Source organism: Peromyscus maniculatus, chromosome 22 (genome assembly GCF_049852395.1).
Source record: "Peromyscus maniculatus bairdii isolate BWxNUB_F1_BW_parent chromosome 22, HU_Pman_BW_mat_3.1, whole genome shotgun sequence".
Lineage (NCBI taxonomy): Eukaryota > Metazoa > Chordata > Mammalia > Rodentia > Cricetidae > Peromyscus > Peromyscus maniculatus.
The window spans coordinates 2,498,065-2,518,613 of NC_134873.1; the positions used below are offsets into that span (position 1 = coordinate 2,498,065).

General features: G+C 38.4%; 1 protein-coding gene and 1 pseudogene across 2 annotated transcripts in view; both read left to right on the plus strand.

Moving 5' to 3' along the window:
* The window catches only part of LOC102908545 (uncharacterized), an 81,094-nt gene extending 75,332 nt beyond the window's left edge, over positions 1–5,762 (plus strand). The window contains 4 exon segments of the mRNA XM_076559374.1: positions 2,156–2,240; positions 2,446–2,506; positions 3,670–5,526; positions 5,528–5,762. Coding sequence (XP_076415489.1) covers positions 2,156–2,240; positions 2,446–2,506; positions 3,670–5,526; positions 5,528–5,615 — 2,091 coding nt within the window. The 3' untranslated portion in view covers positions 5,616–5,762.
* Positions 1–20,549, plus strand: part of LOC102922050 (large ribosomal subunit protein eL8-like) — a 108,650-nt pseudogene that overhangs the window by 75,496 nt on the left and 12,605 nt on the right. The window lies entirely within an intron of this gene.

The following is a 20,549-nucleotide window of genomic DNA, read 5'->3' on the forward strand; positions in this document are numbered from 1 at the left end:
GCCCAAGTGGCTGACACGTAACTACTAGATTTGATGGTTGCCCTGCTGGGTTTCAGTCTTCCCTTTGTCCAACCTTTCTTCACTATGTCTCAATTCCTCTCCTTTGGAATGGGAATGGGTTTTCTGTGCTGTTTGTATGTTGGAAAGATTTAACTTGTTTTCTGATTTTATAAGGTGACACAGTGAAGAATTCATCTTGAATGTCAAAAGGTGCTTTGGACATTTGGACAGTGTAGGGGGCTGTTACAGACTATGAGGATCATTGAGGTGACTAAGTATATTTTCTACATGGATGATCATGAGCCTGTAGTAACCTGGGTCAGAATGTAGTTGACTGAATGAAAAGTTCCCAGATAGGATGAGGTATTTGAACATTTGTCTCTCCTTGGCATCTTATTTGGGGTGCTTGTGGATCCTTTAGTAGGAGGAATCTCTCTGGAAGATATTTCTCACTGGGGGGTGTGATATGTGTCTCTATAGCCTTAACCCATTTCCTTTTCTATGTTTCTACTATGTTGTAGTTGAAACAAATCAGCCAGCTTCCTTCTTGTGCTGTCTTGACTTCACCACCATTATAGATGGTATCACTAGATCACATAAGATACAATTGAAGGAATTGATATCCAATGCTAAGCCATTTTGCTAGCCTGATTTTTTTTAATTTTATCTTTTTATTTTTGTTTCTGACAAAACAAGCTTTGGCTGAGTAGTCCTTCTGTCCTAAAAGTAGCTCTGTAGACCAGGCTGGCCTTGAACTCAGAGATTCACCTGACTCCTTATCCCACATCCTGAGATTAAAGGTTGACCAACATTCGAGGTTTTTTCATATTTGTTATTGGGTGATGGGCCTAGAGTATGTGGTTTGTTTGTTTTTTTAGGGTTTTGGTTTTTTGGGGGGTTTTTTTGAGACAGGTTTTTTTTCTGTATTTTTGATGCCTGTCCTGGATCTCGCTCTGTAGACCAGGCTGGCCTCGAACTCACAGAGATCCGCCTGGCTCTACCTCCCAGTGCTGGGATTAAAGGCATGCGCCACCACCGCCCTGCGAGTATGTTTTTTGTATGTGTCTAGCATATGGTGTTTTACTGAGCTTTATTACCCCCAGCTTGAATTTTGAAATTAGGATATCATTCTCTTTCCCAGGATGCAGTATTCATGACATTAATACTGCCTGGGCCTTCTGAGTCATTAGATTACAGGTGTGTGACATTCTTCCTGCTTGTTGTGTTTGTTTTGATTTTTTATGAATATGATTCTTTTGCCTGTATACATGGATATGCACTACACATATGCCTGGTCCTCACAGTAGTCAAAAGATGGTCTTAGAACCCATGAACTTGATATATGAACAGTTGTGGGATTCCCCCATGTAAGTACTGGCAATTGAGCCCATCTATATACAAGACCAGCAAGAGCTCTTAACTTCTCTGCCATCTCTCCTGCCCTGTATTGATTATTTATGATCAACATTGATATTGCTAATGTTATCATCTGACTATGTATAACTTTTTAAATGCACAGTTCCCTTTAGCAAGATTTATTAAAGTACAATATAAGCTGGAGCAATTCAGGTTTCTAGAAGATGAATACATAACTGAAATTAATGCCTGAGTTCATCCTATCTTTTTTGTTTGTTTGATTGATGTTTGCAGTGCAGACAGGTTCTTAATATTTACTTCTTACTGTCCTGAACTGAATGCATAGACTAGGCTAGCTTTCAACTCAGAAGCACATATTCCTGCTTCTGCCTTCTGAGTGCTGGTATTAAATGCATGAGCCAATACACCCAGCTTACTCATCTTTTTTGTAGTTAGTAATTGTTCATACAATTTCTCTGATGTGTCCTCAGTACTGTTGATATGTTTGCTTGTCTCTGTGTTTGCTAATAGGCATTTCTCTTGCAAGATGTTAGCCCATTAAAAGCATTCAGAAATAATAGAGGTAAACCTATTTCAGTTTCCTTCTAAAGTAACTTGATGATTATATTGTAATCTCTGAGTTATAGAATAAATGTAGAAAGCACCAGATTTATGTGACTATTGTCAAAGAAGTATACATTTACAATGTTGTGAGTATCATGCTTTTTGTTTTAGACTTATGTATGGCATATTTTAGGATGCAGTGACGTATAATGATGTGCATGTCGACTTCACTCAGGAGGAGTGGGCATTGCTGGATCCTTCTCAGAAGAATCTCTACAACAATGTGATGCTGGAGACCTATATGAACCTCAGTGCTATAGGTAATACTGTAAAATTTTCCTTCACATTTTAAAATAAGGGGACAACTATTTCTTGGCTATTGATGCTCTTCTGTAATTCTGATTGAAAAAGAGAAAGAATGAGGTGAATAAATTAGGCATGGTTCTAAGGATCACTGAAGATAGTAACTGAAATTTTCCACAGTTTCTAGTAATATTTCATACATTTCCTCATACTATATTTTAGGCTACAATTGGGAAGATCATAAAGTTGAAGAACATTGTCAAAGTTCTCAAAGACATGGAAGGTAATTTTCATGTGCGAGCTGATACAAATGTGCCTCTGGATGTATTTTAATGTATCTGGAAGTTTTAAAGAAATACAGCAGTGTAAATGATCATAGCTTAAAGTGAATTAATGATCATTAAATACTCACAACCCATATACCTCAAAGGCAGGTAAGTGAATTATATTTGAAAGTCATTCTCTTTAGAAGGAAGACAAGGAATCAATGCCTTAAGAGATATCAGCATTTGAATCATAGCTCCATCAGAGCTATGCTGTAGAACTGCCAATGCATCTAATTTCATACCACTCATATTACAAAAGATATACACATTGAGTATATGATAAGTGTATGTCCAAAACCTTCTAATAAGCAAATAGTCCATAGTAAAGCTAGTGTTACTCATATAGTTGTTCTGTCTCTGCTAAGTTTATTGAGATGGGTAGTTAGAATCAAGAGGTAAGGGGAAGTTGTTGTCAAGAAACCTTAAAACCTATACCACATATCTGTGAGAAACAAAAAGTTAAGCTGTGTGGAGGCAATGTAGAAACTTTTTATTTGTTATTCTTTCTTTACTACATATATCATACATCACTATGGGTACAAGTCATATGAACATAGGGATATGGAAAGAAACAATGTATCCCTCTCCATCTCAGACCAATTAGAAGATATGTGGTAGCCCCATGTTGAGTAGACTTCTTGAATGTGATTCAAATTTAAAAGTAATTAGTTTTCCAACTTCATTGGGAATATGTCAACAAACATACTGAAGAAAAGCCCTGTGAGCACTAGGAATGTGTAAATACTTCTGTTTGTCCCTGTTCACTTTGCAAATGTAGTAGGATTCACAGTATAGGAAAACCTATCAATGAAATTAAGGGGGTAAAATTCTGAATTCTTCCAGTTCTCTACAAATATATTAAAAGCGTCATAGAGAAAAAAAAGCCATAAGTGTGAGCCATGTAATCAAGGCTCATATCATCACAGTTATCTTCAAAAAAGCAAAATAATCCTTAATTTTTTGGGGGGAATAACATGAGTGTAAGCAAAGTGATAAAACCTTAAGATCTGACTCCTTTTTTACACTTACACCAAACTGTAAAATTAATTCATACAGAAATAAAAGTTTAACAGTGTAATGAATGTGGTAAAGCTTTCACATTTGCAAATTATTCTTGCAGGCATGAAAGAAGTTATACAGGAGACCAATCTTCTGAATGGACTCTATGTGTTAATTCATTTGCATATCAGAGTCATCTTCAAAGGCATGAAAGAATTCATACTGGAAAGAAACTCTATGAAGGTATTCATTATAGTGAAGACTTTGCATGTCATAGTAGTCTCCAAATACATCAAGGAACACGTACTATAGGGAAACCATATGAATGTAAGCAATGTGGTAAAGCCTTTGCTCGTCCCAGTCATCTTCAAATGCATGAAAGAACACATACTGGAGAGAGACCCTATGAATGTAATCAGTGTGGTAAAGCCTTTGCACAACACAGTCATCTTCGAATGCATGAAAGAATACATACTGGAGAGAAACCCTATGAATGTAATCAGTGTGGTAAAGCATTTACTTGTCACAGTTCTCTTCAATTGCATAAAAGAGGACATACTGGTGAGAAACCCTATGAATGTAATAATTGTGGTAAAGCCTTTCCTCGTCTTGGTGATCTTAAATTGCATAAAAGAACACATACTGGAGAGAGACCCTATGAATGTAATCAATGTGGTAAAGCCTTTGTGCAATACAGTCATCTTCGAATGCATGAAAGAACACATACTGGAGAGAAACCCTATGAATGCAATCAGTGTGGTAAAGCCTTTCCCCGTTATAGTCATCTTCAAAGACATGAAAGAACACATACTAGAGAGAAGCCCTATGAATGTAATCAATGTGGTAAAGTCTTTGCACAACATAGTCATCTTCAAAGGCATGAAAGAACACATACTGGAGAGAAGCCCTATGAATGTAATCAATGTGGTAAAGCCTTTGTTTGTCTTGGTGATCTTCAATTGCATAAAAGAACACATACTGGAGAGAAACCCTATGAATGTAATCAATGTGATAAAGCCTTTGCACAACATAGTCATCTTCAAAGGCATAAAAGAATACATACTGGAGAGAAGCCCTATGAATGTAATGAGTGTGGTAAAGCCTTTGCATGTAACAATAGTCTTCAAAGACATGAAAGAACACATACTGGAGAGAGACCCTATGAATGTAATCAGTGTGGGAAAGCCTTTTCTCGTCTTAGTACTCTTAAATTGCATAAAATAACACATAATGGAGAGAAACTCTATGAATGTAATCAATGTGGTAAAACCTTTGCCCATCATAGTTATCTTCAAAAACATGAAAGAAGACATACTGGAGAAAAAACCTATGAATGCAATGAGTGTGGTAAAGCCTTTGCTTGTCACAATCATCTTCAAAGACATGGAAGAATACATACTGGAGAGAAGCCCTATGGATGTAATCATTGTGGTAAAGCCTTTGATTGTCACAGTCATCTTCAAAGACATGAAAGAACACATACTGGAGAGAAGCCCTATGGATGTAATCAATGTGGTAAAACCTTTGTTTGTCTTGGTTATCTTCAATCGCATAAAAGAACACATACTGGAGAGAAACCCTATGAATGCAATAAGTGTGGTAAAGCTTTTGCCCGTCATAGTCATCTTCAAAGACATGGAAGAATGCATACTGGAGAGAAGCCCTATGAATGTAATCAGTGTGGTAAAGCTTTTATCTGTCATAGTGATCTTCAGACACATGAAAGAATACATACTGGAGAGAAACCCTATGAATGTAATCAGTGTAGTAAAGCCTTTGTCCATCATAGTGATCTTCAAAGACACAAAAGAACACATACTGGAGAAAAGCCCTATGAATGTAATCAATGTGGTAAAGCCTTTCCTCACCTTAGTAGTCTTCAATTGCATAGAAGAACACATACTGGAGAGAAACCATATGGATGTAATCAGTGTGGTAAAACCTATTCACAACACAGTTATCTTAAAATACATAAAAAAGCACATGCTGGAGAGGAACCCTATAAGAGTAATACTATTAGTGTGGAATTGGTTTGTTAAAGCCTGTGAATATAACATTAGGCTTTGAGGATTTGAAAAACTACATACCAAAGAAAGTCTGATAATAAAGGATTTGGTAAGATCTTTAGCCAACACACTTACATTCAATTACACAAGATTATTCTTGAGAAAAAAATCTCACAGGTGTCAGCAATCTGTTTGAGCATTATAGTGTCCCTCTGTATTTGGTTTTTAGATTTCATACTTCTCTTCAATTACATGAGATAATGAATCCAGGTGTAATAGTGCCTTTTCTGTTGCTGTGATATAACATCATGTCAATGTGAACTTATAAAAGTATTTAATTTGGCCCATGGTTCCAGAGCAATACAGGATCACCATGAAAGTGGCATAGAAACGAGTGTCAGACATAGCAGATAAAGTAGGAAGCTAAGAATTCACATCCTTAATCTGCAGCATAAAGCATAAAGTGTAAATGGGAAATGGTAAGCAGATATAAACCTTCAGGACAACCCCCAGTGACATATTTCTTCCAGCATGACAGCATTTCCTAAATCTTCCCAAATGATACGACAGTCTAAGAATGATTGATTTCTCTGACATTAGGTCTACATGATTGCTTTCTGTTACATGAACCAATTCATGATAGAGAAAAACTCTGCAAGCCTTCAGATGCCTCAATATCTATGATACAGGAATTATAAGAGATAAACATTCATGACTGAATATTAGTTTAAATATTTGTTTTAGTTTCAATTATGCAATGTCAGTGTCTTTTTGTGGGTAGGTACATGTGCATTCTGGTTCTTTAAAAGATTAGACCCTTGGAGCTTTTTATAGCAGGAATTACTGGAAGTTGTCAAAAACCTGACCTTAGTCCTGGGAATGGACTTGTATTAAGGGCTTGTCCATGCCTCTAGGCCTGTAAATATTCTAAAGCTTTTTTTATATCATCTTGATATCAGAAAACAGGGAAGAACTCATACAAAAGAAAAACTCTGTACATAAATAATTTGGTAAAAACTTTAGGCAGCACAATTGTCTTCAGGTTCAAGAAAAGAAACTTTTTCATCACAGCCTTGAAGTAAGTAAATTATTAACAAAGTTCACTAAAGACATTGTGGCTTCTATTTTGCACCATTTGAGGTAGACATTATATTGTACTCTGTGTAGCAAATTCATTTATTGAAGTTTATTTTGTGCTCCTTATATTCCTTCTGTGACTTTTGTTCATCTTCTATTGTGCTTTCAGTTAGTGAGAGATATTTTCCTGCTACAGTGTATAAAATGGGATGGCCATCGTCTAAGTGGTACATCTTTATTTAAATATTAGGCAGTATGTGATATTTTCCAGCAAGTGTGTCTGTGAAAGGGTAATGGGTTTCTATTCCTGGTTTTATTTTTTCATATTTTTTTCACAAATTCCCTTGAAATGTTTTTTGTTATCCAGCCCCACTTGGATGGTAGTAATTAGTCAAACATAAAATTGAAATCATGATCCTCATGTGTGAATCTCCAGAGTACAAGTGTAAGGGTAGATAATGTACCCCCAATGTTTGCTGTTTTGTCAACACATATTAAGAATGTTAGTGTTAAAATGATTAAAAATAGATGAGAATATAAGAAACATTGAATGTCTCATGTGTATCCAAAGTAACATTTTCATCTATGTGGAAGTGATGTAATAAAGTAGGATAATCAGCAATCAACTGTATATTTCACAATGTAACTTGATGTACTATGGATATGTATATATTATTTGAAGTTCCATACATTTCATGTCCTCATCAGTTATGCATTTGGCATATTATATTGAAGTATTGCCTTCTAAGGAAATTATCCAGAGATGCCAGGTAATGTAATGGCAATGAGATTTATTTTTTTAATTCTGTTGTATGTTTGTATAACTATGGGATTTTTTTAAGCCATGACAGATGTGTGGAGAAAAGAAAACTTTGTGGGGTCTACTTTTGTTCAACTTCATATGGCAATCAAGATGAGATTACAGCCTTGTACAAGACAGACATTTCCAACAGAGCTGTCTCATTGATGCTCAAATAAGATTAGTTGAAACATTACATCAGTAAAATATTGTCTTCTTTTTGGATTGTAGAAATATTTTCACTGAAGCATAATGAAAGACAGGAGAAACTGAATAATAAATCCTATTTCCAAATGAAGATGATATACTGCTATCTCTTGTTTTCTTTTTCCTTTTTGTGTATGGAATGTGTTAGTTTATTATGAGTTCATAACACTCAGTGAGTGTTAGTTCATAACACTTTCTCAGCGCCACAAATAAATGCCAGAGAATAGTTTCCATGAGTGAAGTTGGTTGCTGCTAAGTCTCATGATCTGAGTTCCACCTCTAAGAAACCGATACCACTCCTACAATTTTTTCTCTTATATCTACACTTAGGTTGTGGCATATGCACACTCCCACACTAGCACATACATACATACATACATACATACATACATACATACATAATTTTTAAAACCCAAATTAATGTCATTGAGGTCACTTGCAGCCGAATGATTCCCCTGCTTTCATTTCTAGAACTTACATAGGATAAGTAGATAGTAGACACCAAAGTTCTTCTCATTGCCATATACACATTCTTGTGTATTATTAAAAGGACCATCCTTAATAATATATTTCCCAGGGGCTCAGAAGAGAAAGTACGAATGGTGAGAACTATTTTTGGGAAATGAATCTAAGTACACCATGCTCTTGGTCCGTCTACTTTATTCCTCTGAGATAAAATCCTATCTGCCCAGCTTCAGTTCTGTTCTCGTGCCTAGCTTCTTTCTTACCTGATTTCTCTCTACATTTATCTACTGTTCTATGTTCTATCTTAATTCTCTCATCATAATTCTGCTTCATCTAGGTCTTTTTGATCTCATTCTTAGCCAGCTAGTACTTTCCCATCTGGCTCTTCCTCGTCCTCCATCTTGTCCACATGTTCTCTCTGATTGAAATCCTTATCCCTCTCAGTTTTCCATTCTCAACTTCTTATACCTCAGTCCTCTCAAGTCTCTGAGGTGTTCAGTTATAAATGTAAGCAATAGTGGTCCTCTGCCAGAGCAAGGTCATCAGGATTGAATTCTTACAGGGTCATAAAGTCAGGTAAGAATTTTCCTCAGGCAGTGACCATCAGGCTTTCTTTTACAACCCAAAATGGGAGTGGTAAAAGAGGAGGTCAACTGAGTGCTAATGACTGTTAGTATATCAAAAAGGGGATCTATGTGCTCAGTCTACATTCCTAGAAGTGGTTAAGTAAGAAGTTAGGGGTCTATTTGTAAGGTTGTATAAGAAAGGAGGGTCTCACCCTAAATTACACAAGAAACAAACTATCCACCTGGCCTAGGAGACAGGTGTTGTTTCATTTGGCTTTGGATGCTTGATAGGCATTTGAGATAAATACACTGTTAGGAGCTCTTAGAAGCACACAAGAAAATCATTTTAGGAACCAGCTAATATATATATACAAAAGCCAAAATGTCACCAAGACTTTTTTTTTTTTTTGGTTTTGGTTTTGGTTTTTCAAGACAGGGTTTCTCTGTAGCTTTGTGCCTTTTCTGGAACTCACTCTGTAGACCAGGCTGGCCTTAAACTCACAGAGATCTGCCTGCCTCTGTCTCATGAGTGCTGGGATTAAAGGCATGCACCACCACCGCCCAGCTTTACAAAGACTTCTTAAGCCATGGCTTGACCTTCAAAAAAAATTCTTGACTTTTCCAAGTAGTAGCTTTTGTGATAGTAGCTGAATTCCATTATGTTCTCCTGTGGCTAGCAGCAGCACATCACAGCAAAGGTGTGTACACACAAACAGTTCCAACACTTACATGTTTGTAAGTATCAAAGCAGAACAAAATTACCTAGTTACTGAGAACAAATGAAAAAGGTTTTCAGTTTTAATTATTAATTATAGAATTTCAAGAAGTATTACTGTTCATCAAAAGCTGATGATTCTTTTTTAAATCTTATTTAATCGTTAAATTCTCTGATCCAAAGATAGGGCATTTTGAAAACATTCCTCAGTTGAGTTTAGAGTTGGATGCCTGTAATCCCAGTATTTGGGAGATAGTCTGCTTCCCTGATGCCTGCACAACCTTCAGTTAGGAACCCAGAATTGTGTTGACTCCAGATGACATCCAGGTTATCAGGAAATCCTGAGACTTAAACTTAAGAAGAATAGGGCACTCAGGAAATTACCAAGAGCTGTGGAGTATGGAGAAATTGTTAGGGAGGGAGCTTTGGGTGTAAGAACCAAAAGATCAAATGTTCAGAGAGCAGTGCTTGAGGAGTACCTGGGGACAAGCTGACTCCTACTGTGCTCTCTATATCCACTCATCTCTGGTGGATTAGCCATGTCCAGGTCTTCCACTCTTTCCTTTTTTGGCAACTACATGTACCTATCAATGACAATACCCTGTAGCCCCCACATTTTGGCCCCCATTTGGACTTTAAGACTCCTCAGTTCCCAAACTAATATTCCCGTAACATGCCTGCATGGTAAAAATAAGGATAGTCTAGAGAGAGATTTATATCATTTCCTTTGCTAACACCTAGCAAAATAGTGGAACCCATGATATTCCAATTTCACTGGGAATCTTGTGGTGGAAAAAGACTTGAGTTTTCAAGATGAGAATGTCTCTACTGAACAAACATTTACTTCTTATCTGACCACATAGCAAGAGAGACACAAGTTGAAAATTGGGGAGGGTTTTAGAGATGGGAAAATTTAATTATTAGCTTTATTAGATTACTTATTTTTGCTTATCTTTTGCCTTCTGTCTAAACCTCTTAGAACCCCAAGGATTAGTTACCTTATAATTCCATCACTGTTCCAAATTAGTAAAACTGAATAAATATCATGTTTTCAGTGTTCATTAATAATGTGCTTTCTTTTTCTTTCAAATCTTTCTTTCTCTCTTTCTTCCTTGTGGGGCGTTTACCCACCAACTCCCCAGAGTTTTCTTGAGTGTGAGCAGCAGGAAATATTAGAAGGATTTATTGTGGAGAATATTGCGGAGATAAACAGATAGAAAATAAAGGATAGTCTCGAGAGGACCTGGAACCTTTTCCAATGGACCCGACAGTCTGGCCAAGGGGTGGAGCAAAAGACCTCCTCCCCCAGCACAGCCAAGTGCAGACCATCTCAGACACCTGCACTCAGGCCCATGGTCCTAATCATCCTCTATGCAGACATGCTGGAGACAAGGAACCTGAAAGCGGGCTCCTATAGGTCCCCCTTTCTTAATATATAAAAAATAACTAATTATTAATGGCTTACAGCAATCTCCATAGCTGTTACACCTCCCAGTATGGGAGTAGAGAATGATAAAGATGGCATTTCTCTTTTGAATTAGGTCCAAAGTGACTACAGCAGTCTTAGCTGCCTCAAGCCCTTTCTAAACCAAAAACTCTTAAGGGAACTACAAACTTAATGAATCCCTTAGCTTCATCATTATCTCTATTAGATTCTCTTAACTAGACAGGAAGTATGTACATCATTTCTAAAGTTTAAAGTTTATAGTCAGCTTTGCTATAAAACACAGGGATTTAGTGAGTGTTGTCATTATAGAGTTGTGATACGCCATTCCGAAACCAGCAGAGATGCACTGTCAGCAGTAAACGGTCTTTAACTAGAGGCTGTCCCTTCACCCAAATTCATAATAGCTCCCCTAAGTGCTTCAATTCAGACAAACTTTTCTATTACAGCAGTACTTTTAGTTTGCTCTACCAAAAAACTTCACGCTGGGGGTGAAATTACCATATTTAGCTGCTGTAAAGCTCTTCGCCAAAGACTGCACAGCTATTAGATGATATAAAGTATTTTTCTAAAGGAGCTAGTAAAGCCAAAAGCGGCACAGCTCCGAACTCTATTTCCTCACTGTTTGCATTAACCAGTGACAATACCTCAGAAATATTAATTGAGCCACTTTCATTCTGGTTCCTTTATAGGAACGTCATTGGAGCTGGCCTTCCTTAGTTCCACACTCCTTACCAGACGCTCTGGTAACCACCAAGCTTCATTCTCCTCTTGTGAAAAAACACAAACATGTCCTCTACCCCATATTAAAACCAAATCAGAACTCTTCCATAATCCCGAGCAGGGATCTTTCCATTTCACTTGAGCAAAAGTCGCTTGGGTGCCACTGTGCTAAAATCTATCTGCGGCAGACTGTTCATAGACATCCATATTCAAAAAGTTCAGAACAAAAAGAGCATGATTTAATGCATTATGTGGAGATTGAGGGTAAATTTCTTCCTTTTTTATTTTTATTTTTTGAAGTTGTATTTTAAGACTGCTATGAGCCCTTTCCACAATACGTATTGTGGATAAGGAATACCTGTTTTATGCATGATTTCCCATTGGGTACAAAATTGTTGAAATGCCTTACTACTATATCCAGAACCATTATCAGTTTTAATAATTTTTTGTATACCTATATGCAAAAAATACTTCAAGAAGTGCAGTATGACATGTTTTGTAGCTTCCCCAGGTTGTGCACTAGCCATTAAAAATCCTGAATAAGTGTCAATGGTCACATGTACACATTTTAATTTGCCAAATTCTACAATATGAGTAACATCCATTTGCCATAGACGATTAGGAAGAAGACCTCGAGTATTTATCCCTAAGTGAGGAATAGGAAAATATTTTGGACATACCTCACATCATTTAACTATTTGACGAGCTGCTTCTTTCATAAGATTGAATTACTTTCTCTTAAGTTTTTGCTAATTTGATGATGAAGAGCATGTGACTGTTGAGCCATTTCCACTTGGGATAATGCTCAGCCATTGCATTACCCCTCAACTAAAGGACCAGGAAGATTGGAGTGAGCTCTAATATGGAACACAAAGCATTGCAGCTTTCTTTTGTGAATACCGTCTTGAATTTGTTGAAACATTTTGACTTGATTGTTAGTTTCAATGTTTTCAACACAACTGTTACTATTCAAAGGAGTCAAGAACATAGATGTTCTTTTATGAAACGTATCCTTCATTAGCTTACTTTGAGAAAAAGCATTTTCAGGATTTAGTATTTTCATTTCATTAGCTTTAACTCCTGATGTTATTAGCAGCTGTGATATTTGGCATTGATTTCTTATAAGGAACTTTCAGGTGAACCAACTCTTTTGTAAGATGGCTAGATTTTCTGAAGTTTGTTTCCCATCTATAAAGCAGTCATTTCTTTTTGAATGCCTGTTTCCTTGTATCCTTATTAGATTTGCAAAGGAATTACTCATTGCAGACAGTTTGTTCAAAAGGCAAAGAATTTTTAATTTCATATAAGTTTCCTTCATATCTAAGACAACGTTCAGTGTATAAACTGCTTTCCCTTGTTTTAAGGATTTTAAGTGGCTTGTTTGCTCTTATAGGTAGCTTTTTGTCATCCAATTACTGTACAAACTTTGCACAGCTATTAGGGTAAATAAGGCATTTTATCAATGGAGCCCCAAACCGTGAAGGACCTAGTTCCATATCCTTTCAATTTTTCACTGGAACTGACACTTAAACTCTTAGATGATTTTCCTCCTTTTCTTTTAAAAGCTGTATTTTAAGTTTACCATGAATGTATATTCGAGCTGACAAAAGTGTTTCAGGGCAATGTCGCCATCTTTAGCAGAAAAACTACCTTTCCCAGAATGCATTTTCCTTATATCAGTCCCTTTTTGCAAGCTAGCTTTTGGACTTCATTTCCCATAGCTCTTTTTGGGTCTGAGAGTCAACTTCTAAATTCTTTTTTTTTTTTAACCAGACTTGCTTACAAATTCTTGCCCAGGAGGTTTGAACAAAGTTTTTTGCTTTTGCAACCAGAGATTTGAACAAGCATTTTACATTTTCAGCTATGGCACATTGGGAGATTCCTATTCTCTCCTCAACTGGCTTTAACAGGTGTCTCTCCTTCATTTGACACTGGCCTTGAATCAGAACCGCACCTGCCTTGTTAGCCGGCATTGAGGCTGGCATTTCTGATAGCAACTTTCCTCGGGGCTTGTGTTTGCCTTAGCCAGTCAGTGAAAAACAAGATCATGTACAACAGCTTTTCCATAGCTCTTTCAGAGAGATTTTCTCCCACTGATTTTATTCTCATTTTGCTTGTTCCTTCCCCCCCCACCCCCCCGCCAGATGCAGAGCTTCAGGTATCTGTTTGCAGCTCTGTACCTCTGCTAGCTGCCTTTGGAGGTAGGGGCTTTTTTTCTCCCCCCCAATTCTGCCTCAAATACTAGCAGCTTTCTAGGTCATATATTTTTCTGGGGAGGATTATGTCCCTTCTCTGTTTCTTCAGACAGTTCCCAGTTTGGTCTCAATTTATCCCCTCTACCCCAGAAACATTTCCGACACTACAGTGGCGGCTTTCCCTGCTACTGAAGGTAGGGGCTTTTTGTCCGTTTCTGTTTTCGGGGTCTGTGTGGTTTGCATACAGACTGAAAATCTAACAAGGGAGGTTTTTGCCATTCTAAACTCCCATTAGGACAGGTGCTTTGCCTCATCAGGCCTTCACCTGGCCCAGTCCCCCAGTGGGTTGTGTTTGTCTGGGTGCTCAAAGACAGAGCTTATGCCAAAGGCAATCACCCTTTAGGGCTACATTCCATCATCTCAGGGAGTCAGTTGAAACAGAGCTTTTCTCAAAGAGGTGCTTTCTCTGACAGAAAAGAAGCTCTACTCCTGGATAGTTCTGCTCTGTCCTGGCTGGGCTCTTTCCCCAGACAGACAGCGTTCTGACTTGGCAGCACGAATGCTTCAGACACAGTTCAGCTTTACTGTTTTCCCAGAAAGGTCCTTTCTCTGATAGGAAAACCTTTTCTCAGATTTCTTTTTGCAGCTGTGGACCTATCAACCCGGGACTTGTAGGAAAGCAGACAACTGTGCCGTTCCCACCGGCTTTAGCTTTTTTTGTTCATTAGCAATCTTCCCCTGGGTCCTGCACCTTCCTGCCTCAACTCTGTGCTCCAGGAAGTTTACAACTGATGGAACCCTAGTATCCCCGAAATGCACTCCAACTCAGAGACTCTGGCCAGTCACCTCTGGGTTTTTGATCAGAAGTGAGGATACAATGCTAACAGAGTTTTCATTGCTTCAGCGGATCTTTGGATTAGGACGATTAGGAGCACCTTTCCATTCTGAAATGCTCACTCAGAAACAAAACCTTTGATGCCTCAGCTCCGCTGTAACTGAAAAGCTTGGCTTTTTTGCTTTTCTCGGGTAAAGTTTCCAGCCCTTTTGGGTTCTCTGTAGCTCTTCACCCTTACACTCCCCAAGCGTTTCCCTCAGGGTACTCTGACCCACTGTCTTTTACCAGCTTGAAGAGACAGAGCTTAGAAGAGGTTTTTAGAAACTTGTTCCTGCCTCCTGCATTGCAGGGAGGATTTTTAAAGCTTGAAAGAGAACTTGGAGAGGTTTTGCTGTCTTAAGTTTGTTGTTTTCCCTTAGAGCTAATCACAGGTGGTCCCCATACTAATATCTTCAGGTGATTCTAATTTTTGTCCTTCTGAGAAAGTTGAAGGCTTTAGTTTTTAAGTTTAAGAGCTTTTGAGAAAGACTAAGGATTTTTAGAGAGATTTCCCCCCAAATTTTCCAAGAAAAGCTTTATAGTTTAAGAGCAAGATTTTTTTCCCCCCAAGAGAGAAAGACCAACTTTTCCCAAAACTTCTGAACTTTAAACTTTGGCTTTTTACACCCCCATTTTTGCCTCAGGGAGAAAACACTTTCTCCTGCTGTTTGGACTTAGCATTTCAGCTGTCCCCATGTCAAAAGCTTCCATAGGAAACTTTTTCTTCCCCATAAGCTCAGAGAAGAGCTTTTTTACTTCTTGTAAAGCCCAAAGAAAGATTTTCCCCCAGTTTGCATTCAAAGCCCCCAAAGTTAGAAAATTGAAGAGTTTTTCTGTCTAGTTGCCTTACTTATTTTTTCCTACATGATCTTACACTTCTAAGTTTTTCCTACACTATATTGCTACCCCATACCTTATACTTATTTTTCACAGATAGAAATTGAGAAAGGGATAAAAGATAGAAAATTTTGACAGAAGAGAATTGCACTGCAGCATCGGACATCCTTCCAGTCCGTTTTCCTTTTCTCTCGAGGATAAAACCCCTGCCCCTCAATAATATATATATATGATATATATTTTCCATAACACCGGCATGCCTTTCCACTGGCAGGGCTGACTCAGCACTTTCGCCAAAAACTCTGTAATAAAACTATTATTTTCCTTTATCTTTAGTCCCTGTTTGTCTTTAGTCCCTGTTCATTTGTCTTAGTCCATCCCCCTTTTTTTTAGTCCCCCCTTTTTTTCTTTAGTCCCCTGTTTTCTTTTTTCTTTAGTCCCTGTTCATGGTGCCATTCTGTGGGGCGTTGACCCACCAACCCCACAGCTCCCCAGAGTTTTCTTGAGTCTGAGCAGCAAGAAATATTAGATAGAAGGATTTATTGTGGAGAATATTGCGGAGATAAACAGATAGAAAATAAAGGATAGCCTCCAGAGGGCCTGGAACCTTTTCCAACGGGCCTGACTGTCTCTGCCCCAGGGTTTTTATAGAGATGCCAAGGGGTGGAGCAAAAGACCTCCTCCCCCAGCACAGCCAAGTGCAGACCATCTCAGACACCTGCACTCAGACCCATAGTCCTAATAATCCTCTATGCAGACATGCTGGGTAAAAAGGAACCCAAAAACAGGCTCCCACACGTCCTTTCTAGTTTTAAAGAATAGTCTTACTATGAATCCCTGGTTGACCTGGAACTCACTCTAAACATTAATTTGTCATAAAACATCAGATCTGCTCACCTTGCTTTCAAAGTGCCTGCATTATAGGTAGGCATGTCACAACTGAATAACTTTATTCATTTAAATGGCATAATAAGGATGAGAGCCTGAGCCTGGCTGGCTAGGGTACCAAGAACACTGTCTCTATTAGATAGTTATAGTTATATATAGTTAGTTGAAGATTAGATAGTTATAGTTTATCTTGTTAAGAATTTCAAAAAAGAAACTCTCTAAAGAGGTGTAAAGTATATAAATTTAAAAGACATTATAAGATAGTTATCTGTTGGTAGTATAACATAGGATAGAAAGTGAATCAGGTACACTTTGGACTCACCAAAATAGGATAGATAATGGAATATTGTAGCTAGAGTTTTCCTGCCTTGCCCACAGTTATGACAAATCTCTGTCACCCGCCAGTCCCACTGCCGCTCAGACCCAACCAAGTAAACACAGAGACTTATATTGCTTACAAACTGTATGGCCGTGGCAGGCTTCTTGCTAACTGTTCTTATAGCTTAAATTAATCCATTTCCACAAATCTATACCCTGCCACGAGGCTTGTGGCTTACCGGTGTCTTCACATGTGGCTTGTCATGGTGGCGGCTAGCAGTTTCTCTCTCCTCAGCCTTCAGCTTCCCAGAATTCTCCTCTCTCCTTGTCCCAACTACTTCCTGCCTGGCCACTGGCCAATCAGTATTTTATTTATTGACCAATCAGAGCAATTTGACATACAGACCATCCCACAGCAGAATATTTTTTCTGAGATTGTCAAATGTAAGTGGACTAGATATTGTTGAGGTATTTATTGCTTGTATATATTGTATATAGTTATTGTACTTATTGTATATAGTTTTTCTTATATTAATTATAACTTTTTTCTTTTTATTAGAATAAAAGGAGGAAATGTGATGTTTTAATTGTGTTGAAATGTGATTTTATTTGTATGTTAATAAATAAAGTTTGCCTGGATAGCGAGGTCACATAGCAAGCCATAAGCAGAGTCAGGAGGTGGTAGCACACACCCTTTTTTTATTTTATAATTTAATTTAATTTTATATATCACCCATGGATTCCCCTGTCCTCCCTTCTCTGCCCTCCCACCCACCCTTCTCCCAATCCACCCCCCATTCCCATCTCCTCCAGGGCAAAGACTCCCCTGGGGATTCAGCCCAGCCTGGTAGATTCAGTTGAAGCAGGTCCAGTCCCCTCCTCCCTTCACCCAGGCTGAGCAAAGTGTCCCAGCATAGGACACAGGCTCCAAAAAGCCAGCTCATGCACTAAGGACAGGTCCCAGTCCCACTGCCTGGGGGCCTCCCAAACAGTTCAAGCTAATCAACTATCTCACTTATCCAGAGGGCTTGATCCAGTTGGGGGCTCCTCAGCTATTGGTTCACAGTTCATGTGTTTCCACTAGTTTGGCTATTTGTCCCTGTGCTTTTTCCAATTATGGTCTCAACAACTCTCACTCATACAACCCCTCCTCTTTCTCACTGATTGGACTCCCAGAGCTCCACCTGGGGCCTGGCCGTGGGTCTCTGCATTGGCTTTTAACAGTCATTGAATGAGAGTTCTACCATGACAGTTAGGGTGTTTGGCCATCCGATCACCACAGTAGGTCAGTTTGGGCTTTCTCTCAACCATTGCCAGTAGTCTATTGTGGAGGTATCTTTGTGGATTTTTGGAGACCTCTCTAGCACTTTGCTTCTTCCTATTCCCATGGGGACCTTGATTTATCATGGTCTCTTTCCTTGTTCTCCCTCTCTGTTCTTGATCCAGCTGGGATCTCTGGGTCCCCTAAGCTCTCTTTCCCTTGACCCTTGCCCTTCATTACCACCCCTCACGTCCAGTTTGTTCATGTAGATCTCATCCATTTCTATGTTGTAGGGCTATCCCTGTGACTTTCTTAGGGTCCTCTTTACTAGGTAGCCTCCCTGGAGTTGTGAGTAGCAGTCTAGTCATCCTTTGTTTTACATCTAGTATCCACCTATGAGTGAGTACATACCATGTTTGTCTTTCTGAGTCTGGGTTACCTATCTCAGGATGATTTTTTCTAGATCCATCCATTTGCCTGCAAACCTCATGATGTCATTGTTTTTCTCTGCTGAGTAGTACTCCAGTGTGTATATGTATCACATTTTATTTATCCATTCTTCAGTTGGATTCAATCTAGGTTGTTTCCAGGTTCTGGCTATTACAAATAATGCTGCTATAAACATAGCTGAGCATGTGCCCTTGTGGTATGATTGAGCATTCCTTGGGAATATGCCCAAGAGTGGTATAGCTGGGTCTTGGGGGAAAATGATTCCCAATTTTCTAAGAAAACACCATATTGATTTCCAAAGTGGCTGTACAAGCTTGCATTCCCACCAGCAGTGTAGGAGAGTTCCCCTTGCTACACATCCTCTCCAGCATAAGCTGTCTTCAGTGTTTTTGATCTTAGTCATTCTGACAGGTGTAAGATGATATCTCAGAGTCGTTTTGATTTTCATTTCCCTGATGACTAAGGATATTGAGCGATTCCTTAAATGTCTTTCAGCCATTTGAGCTTCCTCTGTTGAAAATTCTCTGTTTAGCTCTATAGCCCATTTCTTAGTTGGACTGTTGGGCATTTTGATGTCTAGTTTCTTGAGTTCTATATATTCTGGATATCAGCCCTCTGTCAGATGTGGGGTTTGTGAAGATCTTTTCCCATTCTGTAGGCTGTTGCTTCGTCTTGTTGACTATGTCCTTTGCTCTACAAATCTTCTCAGTTTCAAGAGGTCCCATTGATTAATTGTTTCTCTCACTGTCTGTGCTACTGGTGTTATATTTAGGAAATGATCTCCAGTGCCAATGTGTTCAAGACTACTTCCTACCTTCTCTTCTATCAGGTTCAGAGTAACTGGATTTATGCTGAAGTCTTTGATCCACTTGGACTTAAGTTTTGTGCATGGTGACAGATATGGATCTATTTGCAGCCTTCTACATGTTGACATACAGTTATGCCAACACCATTTGTTGAAGTTGCTTTCTTTTTTTCATTGTACAGTTTTTGCTTCTTTGTCAAAAATTATATGTTCATAGGTGTGCGGATTAATATCAGGGTCTTTAATCTGATTCCATTGGTCCACATGTCAGTTTTTATGCCAGTACCAAGCTGTTTTTATTACTATAGCTCTATAGTAGAGCTTGAAGTCAGGGATCGTGATGCTTCCAGAGGTTGTTTTATTGTACAGGATTCTTTTGGCTATCCTGGGTTTTTTGCTTTTCCATATGAAGTTGAGTATTGTTTTTTCCAGGTCTGTGAAGAATTGTGTTGGTATTTTGATGGGGATTGCATTGAATCTGTAGATTGCTTTTAGTAACATTGCCATTTTTACTATGTTAATCCTGCCTATCCATGAGCATGGATGATCTTTGCATTTTATAACATCTTCTTCAATGTCTTTTTCAGGGACTTAAAGGTCTTGTCATATAGGTCCTTCACTTGCTTAGTTAGAGTTACCCCAAGGTATTTTATATCATTTGTGGCTATTGTAAAGTGTGATGTATCTCTGATTTCCTTCTCAGCCTGTTTGTCAATTGTATATAGGAGGGCTACTGATTTTTTGAGTTAATCTTGTATCCTGCTACATTGCTGAAGGTGGTTATAAACTGTATGAGTTCCTTGGGCGAATTTTTGGGATCACTCATGTACACTATCATGCCATCTACAAATAATGAAAGCTTGACATCTTTTTTTCCCATGTGTATCCCCTTGATCTCTTTATGTTGTCTTATTGCTCTGGCTAGAACTTCAAGTACTATATTGAATAAGTATGGGGAGAGTGGACAGCCTTGCTTTGTTCCTGATTTTAGTGGAATCGCTTTGAGTTTCTCTCCATTTAATTTGATTTGGCTTTTGGCTTGCTGTAAATTGCCTTTATTATGTTTAGGTATGTTTCCTGTATTCCTGATCTCTCCAAGACCTTTATAATGAAGGGGTGTTGGATTTTGTCAAATGCCTCTTTAGCATCTAGTGAGATGATCATGTGTTTTTTTTCTTTCAGTTTGTTTATATGGTGTATTACATTGACAGGACTTTGGTATGTTAAACCACCCTTGCATCCGTGGGATGAAGCCTACTTGATCATGGTGAATAATTGTTTTGATGTGTTCTTGGAGTCTGTTTGCAAGTATTTTATTGAGTATTTTTGCATCAATGTTCATGAGGGATATTGGTCTGTAGTTCTTTCTTT